Here is a 10,000-nt window from a genome sequence, read left to right on the forward strand (position 1 = left end):
AATAGAATGGGAACTTAGCCATAGAGTTTGTTATAGCTTTTGTGTTGGAAAAGGAAGATAAAAGGGAGGAGAGGCAAAAGAAGGAAAACTGGGCCATCTCAGATATATATATATATATATCCTGATATTGATTTTCTCTAGTTTTCTAAATGTGTTCACGAATGAACGAGCGCCCACGGTATTTTGTTTTCCGACAGATATTTCCTACGCGTGTGATATAATTTCTGAGTTTAGGTATGATTTTTATATGTAGAAGTGTTACAGGAAGCATTAATTATGAAACGCAAAACCTCGGGTGTTTGTACAATCTGTGGGAAATTTAGATATAGGTTCAGCAAGTTGTGTTTAGACCATATTTTGAATTAAAAAAAAGAAAAGAAAAGAAATGGTGAGATAAGGGGAAGAGAAAACCAGAACAGTGTATTTAAAGTCCCTAAAATTAAAAAAAACGAGGCTATGAAGCCCTTTGCAATAACCCCTGTCAGGTCCTCTCTTGTTTTGCATTTCAGATTTTCTAATGCATTTATATTGCTACCTTGTTTTGTCATTGAATGTATTCTGTTTTAACAAAGAGCAACCAAGAAAAACATGGTCAACTATTTCCTTTAATCAACTGTAGAACCTACTGATTGGTTCAGTCCTATCTATAGTATGCATAGGCGGTTAGATCTGGGGGATGAGATTCCGGTGTTATCCCACTATTAAGCATTAAGTGTTTTCATCTGTCACGGTTGCTTGCTGCTTCATCGCTGGTTCTGACGTTGAGCTCGTCATGATCACTTCCCCATGAGAGTAGTTCATGCAATGGCTCGTAGTTTGAAGTTGATTGATATTTTGTGTGTGTGAGTTCAGTTCAGACAGATATGCGAAGACGTCGCTTCGCCCGGGCTATATGCTCAAGGCGGCCCGGCCTCTGCCAGCTATGAGTGCTGACTCATCTTATCTAATCTTTTCTGATCATCATCGCTGATTCAATTCAGCTCAGTTCAGAGAGATTTTGCGAAGACGTCGCTTCGCCCGGGTTGTGTGGAAGGGGTAGCCCGGTCTCTGTTGGCTATAAGTGCTGACTCATCTGATCATCATGACTGAACTTTTACCTTGGCGGTCGGATTGCCTGTAGGCGCTCCAGTTGCCAGGGGGCTAATGACAGGCATAGCCTTCTAACCAGCCCGGCGGCTGTCGTCTCTGGGCCCTGCCTGAGGAAGCGAGTGTGCTCGCATTCCATCAGGTAGTGCTCTAATTTGGCGTCCGGCGCGCCACAATACTCACAGCGTCGCTCATCTTGCCCAATAGTGGGGATGATTTGCCACGCACAAGGGTAGCCTATTCTCAGTCTGTGCAGACTGACTTCAGCACACCTTGATATTCTGGGAGAGAGTATCAGCGACTCATAGCCTGTGGCGTTTGAGTACCAGCTGGCCGAGGGGGAGGTTCTCGCTTCCTCTCTGTGTCGCTGCAGGGCACCGACCTGCCCTGCAACCATCGTTTTACGCCTTAGCAGTTCCCGGCTAGGATGCACCACAAGATCACTCAAGGGTTTCTTCCTGCCTTCCTCCGCTAACCTGTCAGCTACGTCATTCCCTTCAATACCAACATGGCTTGGGACCCAGTTGATGATGATGCGTCTTCCCTGATCCAGGATTCTCTGAGCAATGGTGAGAATCGAGGTTATCAGGTAAACGTTATCAAGGGGCGTGCTTTGTTGCAGGCTGTCAATGGCGGCCCTAGAGTCTGTGTGTATAACAACATGCCCGTCCGTCTGGGCTGCATGGGCTAGGGCTCCCATAATAGCTACTGCCTCTGCCTGGAGCGAGGAGGCATTGTCTGATACCCGCATAGCTTTCTCTATGCCCCTTGCTGCAAAACCGGCGCCTGCAGTGCGGGTGGTGGGGTCTACAGAACCATCCGTGAAGTAGGTTTTACTGTTCAGCGGCGTGATTGCTGTAATGTTCCTCTCCGCCTCAGCCTTCAATAGAGGCGGTGAGTACTGCGTTTTTCTTCTTGATAGACTCATGACAGAGAATTCTATCAAGGATCGTGCCCACGGCGGGGCTGAGACATAGTCAGGGTGGGGATGGTCCATGCCCTTGATCAGTAGTGTCTCTTTGAGCTCAAAGCGTTTCAGCACTCTGGTTGTCTGAGACAGCCAGGTGTTGTTAGCAAAGAGTTCTTGGTTTTGTGCAAGCCGACGCTGCACTCTCTGTCTTAGCTGCGAGTCCAGTGGGGACTGTAGGACATTTGCAAGGAACTGGGCCGCCATCTGATCAATCCGGGTGTCCAGGGGAAAGAGTTTGGCCTCCAGGAGGAGGTTAGTAACCTTAGCCCACCCAGGGGCACCCAGAATAATCCTGGCGGCTTCGTTTTGCATTATGTCGAGTCTTTTCCTGAGTCCAGGTTTTACTGTGATCAGGGCGACGGAGGCGTAGTCCACAATGGGACGGACAGCGTGCACGTAAAAAGATCTTAGTACGCGGTGTCCAGCCCCTAAGCGCCGCCCAGACAGAGCTCTCATGACAGAGAGCCTTGCCTTGGTCCGGTCTAAGAGATGTTTGATCTCGGAGCGGAAGGTGAGGTTCTTATCGATCCATACCCCCAAGTATTGGTAGACGTGTACCCACTCAAGCTCTAGACCTTGGACTCGCAGTCTTTGATCACAGACATCATGCTTCAGCGCCATTGCCTTCGATTTGGCTGCTGAGATCTTAAGCCCGACTCTGCAGCATTCCTCAGTTATTAGGTCCAGACAACGCTGGGCCTTTCTGACTGGATTCACATTTCTTCTCCCAGTGGAGATAATTGCTAGATCATCTGCATATGAAATGATCGTGCACCCCGCTGGGAGTGGAATGTCGAGAATGTTTAACATGAGGATGTTGAACAGGGCCGGGCTAAGGACCCCTCCTTGAGGGGTGCCATTCTCTAGAGGCAAATGCCTGGAAAGGTGACCTTGGAACTTCACTCTGGCAGTTCTGTTCCGAAAGTAATCGCCAATCCAGGCAAGCAGCCTGCCTTTGATTCCCTTGCGGATCAGGATCTCCTGAATGGCTAACGGGTTTGCCAGTTCAAAAGCCTTCTCCAGGTCAAGGAAGACAATGACAGCGCTGCTGCTGCTGACAGTGCTCAGTAAGGTGGCAATGCTGTGGGTAGTGCTCTTGCCCCTTGTGAACCCGTGTAGGTGTTCATGTGGAGGTCCCAGCTTCCATTGGAGCCGATTCAGTACCATTCTCTCTGCTGTCTTTCCTAGACAGCTAAGCAGGGAGATGGGCGGTACCGTCCTGGCTCCTTTGGTTTGGGGACGGGAATTATATCAGCCCTCTTCCAGCACTGTGGCAGTGAGGAAGTTTCCCAGGACTTGTTGATGAGATGCAGAAGTGCAAGCTCACCTTCATGTCCTAGGTGGGAAATGATGGGGTGGGAGATCCCATCGCTACCCGGGGCTGACCGGGAACTGGACTTGTATGTTCGCCGTAATTCCCTCAGAGAGAACATGGCATCTGTATCATCAGGCTCGACCGCCTTTTCTCTGATGAGGGCATGCCTGCCTGGGAGCAGTTGTTCTTGGCATGCCCTCAGCTCTGCTGGTAGTCCGACGCTACTTGTTCTAGCAGAGAACTCGAGTGCCAGTCTCTCCGCCTCCGACCGCGGGTCATGGTGGGTCTTTTTGGGGGCTGAGCGATTCGTGGCCCGTCTGATACGGTTCCACAATTCTGAAAGGGAGGTTTGGTGGCCAAAGGACTCACACCACTCCAGCCACTTTTCCTGCTTTAACCTCTTAGCAGTTTCCTGAGCATCCCTGAGAGCCTCTCTTAGAAGAGTGTGGTTCTCGGGAGTTCTCTGTCTGCGAAAGTGTCTTCTGCACATATTGATTCTGTGGTTAACCTCCTTAATCTCATCATTGTAGTACCAGGCGTCCTTGAAACACCTGGACCACTGACGAGTTTTGGGGATGGTTTCTGAGGCTGCCTCGTCTATGGCATTTACTAGTCTGGCCTCAAGTATGTCCACATTATCATTAAGTGAGGAGTCACTGGTTCTGAGGCACACGGCCAGAGCCTCCTGGAAGGCTTTCCAGTTGGCTCTTTCCACCTTCCATCGAGGATTGTGCTGGGGCATGGGTGCCGGGCCAGCATCCAAGATGGTGGTGACTATCCCATAATGATCGCTCGTGGCAGTGTTGTCCACAGACCAACTAATTCTCTCGACCAGAGCCGCAGTGACAAAGGTGAGGTCAAGGACCCCCCCGCCAACATGCGTAGGCTCCTGGCTGTTGAGAAGAGCAATCTCTGGGCATGACTCTAGCACCTCGGCTATATGGCAGCCTGCCATATCACGTCTCTGAGTGGGAGCCAGTATAGGGTGGTGGGCATTAAAGTCCCCCCCTATAAGAATTAGCTCATGTGCTGCAGCAGCACAGGCTTCACTGATATCTAAGCCCCTACAGTTTGGCCTACTGTATACATTGTACAGCTTGAGAGGACCCCCGGCCAAATGGATCTCAACAGCAAGGGATTCGACACCTTCTCCGCACTGCCCAGGATCGGCAATCAGGGAGCAGGGATAGTCGACTTCACAAGGGTAATCAGGCCTCTGGTACCTTGCGTACTCGGTAGCACAAAGGGATGATATCCCGAGAAGCGTACAGATTCCCCTGTTAGCGTCTCTTGGAGCATGACAACATCAATGTTCCGAGATCGCACGATCGCGTGGAGAAGGGCGGCCCTAGGGGAGAAGCTGTTGATGTTCCACTGCAGTATGCTTAAGTTAGTGGCCATAGTGCTTGTCTGCGTTCACTAAGTCATTGACGTCAAGGTATTCGGTCTCTGTGTCCGACGCCCCCGTGTGGGTAACGTCAGACATTTCGGAGTCTGACAACTCCTTGGTGAGTTCCTCACTGAGTGTGATTTCCTCACTTGACTCGTCACTGTCGTCAGGACAGGTCGAGTTGGAAGGGCTGGGTCTCCTGGGAGGTGGAGTATTCCTGGTCGCCTTGGCCTTCTTTTTGGGTGGCCTTGGCTTCCTCACCCTTTGGGGTTTGGGCGCAGGCTCTGCCAGTGTGGTCTTGGCCGCAGGTTTGTCGGGGAGACAGGGCTCGCCCTGAGTTGGGGTGGGAGAAGGAGTCTCGCCCTGAGTTGGAGGGGGAGTTGTGGCCTTGGGCCTCATGTCCTTTTCCTTCAGGGCATTGACGGTCTGAGTCATTGCCGTCATGGCTATCTCGACTGCCTTCTCCGTCTCCTCGCTGGTCCTTCCCAATGCCGTCGCAACTGCTGTGACAACTGTCTTCAGCAGGAGCGTCAAGTCCTTCTCTGTGAACAAAGTCGGACTCTCCGCTCTTGGGGTAGCCTTTGAGGTGTTCCCAGACCCCTTCCGGGTCTGTTTCCGACTTGGAACATCCACCAGCGCCGGAAACTCTTTTGTGTTGGAGGCGTCCAGTGCTGGTTTTGCTTTAGGCGATGCTTCCTTCCTCTTAGGAGGGGGGGAGCCCTTACCCCTTTGTTCTGCCCCCAGACATAAGTACCTAGAGGGGCGGGAACAAAGTCTGGTCGTTTTGCAATGATCTCTTGCCGCCGAAGAGCCTCTTCTTTTCTAACAGAACATCCGAGACTCCAGGAGTGGTGTTTTTTTATGGCAGTTTGGGCACTTGGCAGTGATGTTTTGCTTGCCATCTTTGTGTGCTTTGAGGCGCACCTCTGTTCTGTGTGCCTGACTACAGACACCACATTTCGGCTTTGCAGAGCAAGTGGCCTTGTGGTGTCCGTACTTCTGGCACGTGAAGCATCGGAGCGGGTCTGGGACGTATGTCCTGAGTCTGTAAGAGCCCCAATTGCCAAGATCCAAGGACGCAACTGGAGCTCCCTCCAAAGTGACCAGGACTTGTCTGGTTGGGTGCTTCCCTTTCAAAAGTCGAGAAGCGCCCACCACCTTGGAATGTGCAGTGATGACCTCGAGGTCATACATCAGAGGAAAGCCAAGAAGCACCATCTTGGACTTCCTCTCTTCGGGAGTCAGAGCCGACAGGCTCACCTTCCGCCCATCCAGAAGCTTGTCAGTCTTCTGGAGGAAGGTGAGGGTGGCTTGGTCCTTTGGAACGATTATCATGCCATTGTGTGTGTGTGTGTGTGTGTGTGTGTGTCTGGTGGTGTCAGAAAATGCTGCTTTGTTAATATAATTTGTGCGTTCTAGTGGGTTTCTCTCTCAATACTAATGCTATTATTATGATTATTATTATTATTTTCATTATTTTTATTATTATTGTTCTTCTTCTTCTTCTTCTTCTTATTATTATTATTATTGTTACTGTTATTTTTATTGTTATTGCTATTATTAATTATTATTATTATTATTATTTTTTTTTTTTTGTTACTATTATCATTACTATTGTTATTACTATTTTCATTACTTTTATTTTTACTATTGTTATTATTATTATTATAATTATTATTATTAATATTATTATTATCATTATGAATATTCAACAGTCAGCTCTAGTGCCAAATGTTGCAGTATCATCAAAATCCCCTGAAATATTCAGTGATCTTAATCTCAAGTTTCCTGCTGTTGATTGTCATAATTTAATCAATTTTCAACACACAAGTAGTCTACATTTTCACCACATTTTAAATTACAAAATCTCTCTACAAAATCTCCCTACTGTATACAAAGTTTATTATCATCGCCACGAGTTTCAATAACATCACCGTCTTTTAAGTACTCGGAAGAAGTGAGTATCCTCGTAGCCGGCATTATTTGAAATCATGCATTAACCCAATGACGACGGTGCGTCACACCCGTGTGACACAGCCAAAAACTCCCGTTCCGGGGCGTCATCCTATTGTGACGATTTCATTGCAATATTGCAATCGCCCGGCATATGGGACTTCGCGTAGAAAGTGCACCCGTCGGGAAAGGGTTAAGCTGTACATCCACTTGTCACGTCCTCTTTCAAATCTGTTTTACAAGTAGGGAGGAATAAAGCAGATTAAGCTTGTTGTCCGACTTATAATTCCGGGCGTGTCAGGATAAAGGAAACTGATTTTTTGTCAGCAATGAGGTGAGAAATTGCTAAATCACTGTACACTTGGGAGCCACAGTAGGTTCGAGCATAGAATGGGACAGTCATAACATGCATCCTGTCCACACCGACCCAGACGCAGTAACACGATACGCAGATACATAATAAATGCATGCCCACCTTTGATGAATGATATGTGAGTCTCTGTATAGTATGATATCACTTCTATACTAATTATCACTTGGTATGATGCCCTAATTCCATAACCGAAGGAATATTCAGCCCGTAATTTCAACAGAACGCAAAATGCAGTACGGAGGTGGTCCCACACCCGTGAAAGATTCCCGCCGCAGAAGGGTTAAAGAATGTTTTAAGACGCATGTTTGGGATTTCTTGGCTTATGATGTTTTATTTTATTTGTGCAGTATTTGTCTTGATAAAGGGCCCGGTGTGAAAAGCTCATCCAGTCCGAGGCCACAGTAACCCTCCCACTCTGGATTGTTTTTTAATTACCAGAGGATCTGTTGCATGATTAGACGTGGTATATTATCGTTATTGTATTTTTTCATGGTTATCATTATCATCATAATTATATCTACTGCTGCAGCTGCTGCTACGTCAATTATTGTTGTTATTATTATTGTTATTTTTATTTTTGTCATTATGAATTATTATTATTATTATTATTATTATTATTATTATTATTATTATTATTATTATTATTGTTTTTATAATTGTGATTACTATTGTTATTATTGTTATTATTATGATTTTTTTTGTTGTTGTTATTGTTATTATAATTATTATGATTATTATAATTTTTATTACTGTTATCATTATTATCATTACTTTATTGTTATTGTTTTATCATTATCATTGTTGTTATTATTATTATTATTATTGTTATTATTTTTATCATCATTGTTGTTATTATTATGTACTATTGCTATATTTAGTTTTTCTTATTACTGGTTTTCTTTTTATTAGCACTGACAATATAGAATATAATAATTCATTTATTATTATTATTATTATTGTTATTGTTTTTGTTATTATTATTGGGACTTGCTATTGTTTTTGTTTTTATAAATTGTTAGTAAGCTTGTTATTCATATTGGTTCACTAATTCCACACCCAATCCAACAGACAAACACGGAGGCGACTTCATCGGAAATGGAAGCAGGCAGTGAACAACTTCGCGAATCTCCTGATCTTAGTCGCACCCAAACAACAACGACACGTCCTCTCGCAGTCGCCAGTGCAATGGCATCGGTATAAGTGTTTGTGAAAAGGTTGTGGGGTGCCGTGCTGTGTCACTGTGTCGGAGATAGCTTTTGCCGACATGCGGTCACGGTGTTGGATAACAAGACGGCATAGAAACAGCCAAGTGAAAAGGGATTGATGGGATTGATCGATTGCAGAGTGCAATTTGGCGAGGGAGAGGTTTTACGAGGCGGGGTGGGGGAGGTGTGCAAACGAAGGAATAGTTAAGGTCGTTTAATCGGCTGACCTTTAGAGATGGAGCTGGGGAAGGAGACGCATGAGGAGGAAGAGGACGAGGAGGAGGAGAAGGAGGAGGAGGAGGTGGTCAAAGTAGGGGAAGCTTGTGTAGAGGTTAAGGGGGGCATATTGCAGGGAGCTAAGGACAGGGGCTCTCTGAAGGACTACAAGGAGGAGGAGGAGGAGGAGGAGACGGACGAGAGAAGGGAGGACGCTAAGAGTGCCGAGTGGGAAGGCTTTGACATGGACATTAATTCCGAAGAGTTCGTCGTCATTGATGAGATGAACGAGACTGATGTAGCCGAGGAGATGGACCTACCAATGTCCGGGGAGGATGAAGTTGATCCTCGGATCCCCAAGGAGGGAGGGGGAGAAGGAGAAGGAGGGGATAAAGAAGGGGAGAATAGAAAAAGCCCCACTAGTTGTGAGAAAGAGACAGGAAAAGAAAGTGGCAGTAGGAATGAGGTAAATGGTCATCTCACTGAAGGGGAAGATAACCCTGCGTGTGATGAGAGACAACTGCCTTGTGGTGGAGGAAGGCCCGAGTTGCCCAAAAAGAGTGAGGCAGTGTGTAAATCCGAGGGGGTGGGGTCTGGCAAAGAGGATGCGAGTGAGGTGACCATTGCAAAGGGCACAAAAAGTGAAGAAAGAACTCCAAGTGGAAGTGATGAAATAGCGGTAGAACATTTAGAAGGGAAGGAGGAAGGAATTTGTGTAAATAGCAATTTTTCAAATGAGGGGAGAAATGAAGTGACAATCTCTCACGCGGATGAAAGTTCAACCTCGCAAGATGGCATCTCAAATCGGCCAGAAGAGTCATCCAGCACAGGGAAAGAGGGCTCAAAACCATCATCGGCCTTTGAGGAGTGCGACAGTAATCCTCACGATGCCAAAGAGAAACCTGGAACGGACGCCGGAAATAGCGTGATGCCACCAGATTTGCCCTCGTCTTGTCGAGGAGAAAACAATCCAACCCCAGTGCGACCGGCAACAAATCAACAACAGGGTGAGGGAAAAGACACGTTACAGGGACGTAATACACATGACACTGACACTGCCATGCAAAAGGGAGACGTGAAGTTAGGAGGGGAAGGCGGGGAAGAAAAAGACAGAAACAGGGAGCAGGACAATAAACATGAATCAAAAAGTGAGGAGGAGAGGAAAGATAAGAATCAGCAGCCAGAGAATCAAACAAAGGGAACAGAGAGTGACAAAAGCAAAAAGAGCCAAATTGAGAGAACAAAGAGCAGCTCGAGCGAAAGAGTGAAACACGGTCCTAATAGAGAAGAGCCTCAGCAAACACCTGATCCATCAGCGACTCCCAACAGAGTGGGAACTTGCGGATCAGACAAATCTCAGATCGATCAGCAAAAGGGTAGCATGCACGACCAACACAAAGAAAAAGAGGAAAGGAACAAACACCACAAAGACAAGAGGAGATCAGATGACAAGAGAGAAGGAACGGGAAGGTCGACGAGGCACGTGAATCAC

General features: G+C 46.8%; 1 protein-coding gene and 1 pseudogene across 2 annotated transcripts in view; both read left to right on the plus strand.

Moving 5' to 3' along the window:
• Positions 1–10,000, plus strand: part of LOC122248042 (uncharacterized) — a 203,449-nt pseudogene that overhangs the window by 71,211 nt on the left and 122,238 nt on the right. The window lies entirely within an intron of this gene.
• The window catches only part of LOC122265392 (uncharacterized), a gene marked incomplete in the record, with an annotated part of 23,773 nt that overhangs the window by 5,110 nt on the left and 8,663 nt on the right, over positions 1–10,000 (plus strand). Inside the window, 1 exon segment of the mRNA XM_086533719.1 lies at positions 8,156–10,000. This exon segment is cut by the window's right edge and continues 387 nt beyond it. Coding sequence (XP_086389845.1) covers positions 8,528–10,000 — 1,473 coding nt within the window.

This window comes from Penaeus japonicus, unplaced genomic scaffold (genome assembly GCF_977035675.1).
Source record: "Penaeus japonicus unplaced genomic scaffold, GWHDUDI00000001_assembly GWHDUDI00000039, whole genome shotgun sequence".
Lineage (NCBI taxonomy): Eukaryota > Metazoa > Arthropoda > Malacostraca > Decapoda > Penaeidae > Penaeus > Penaeus japonicus.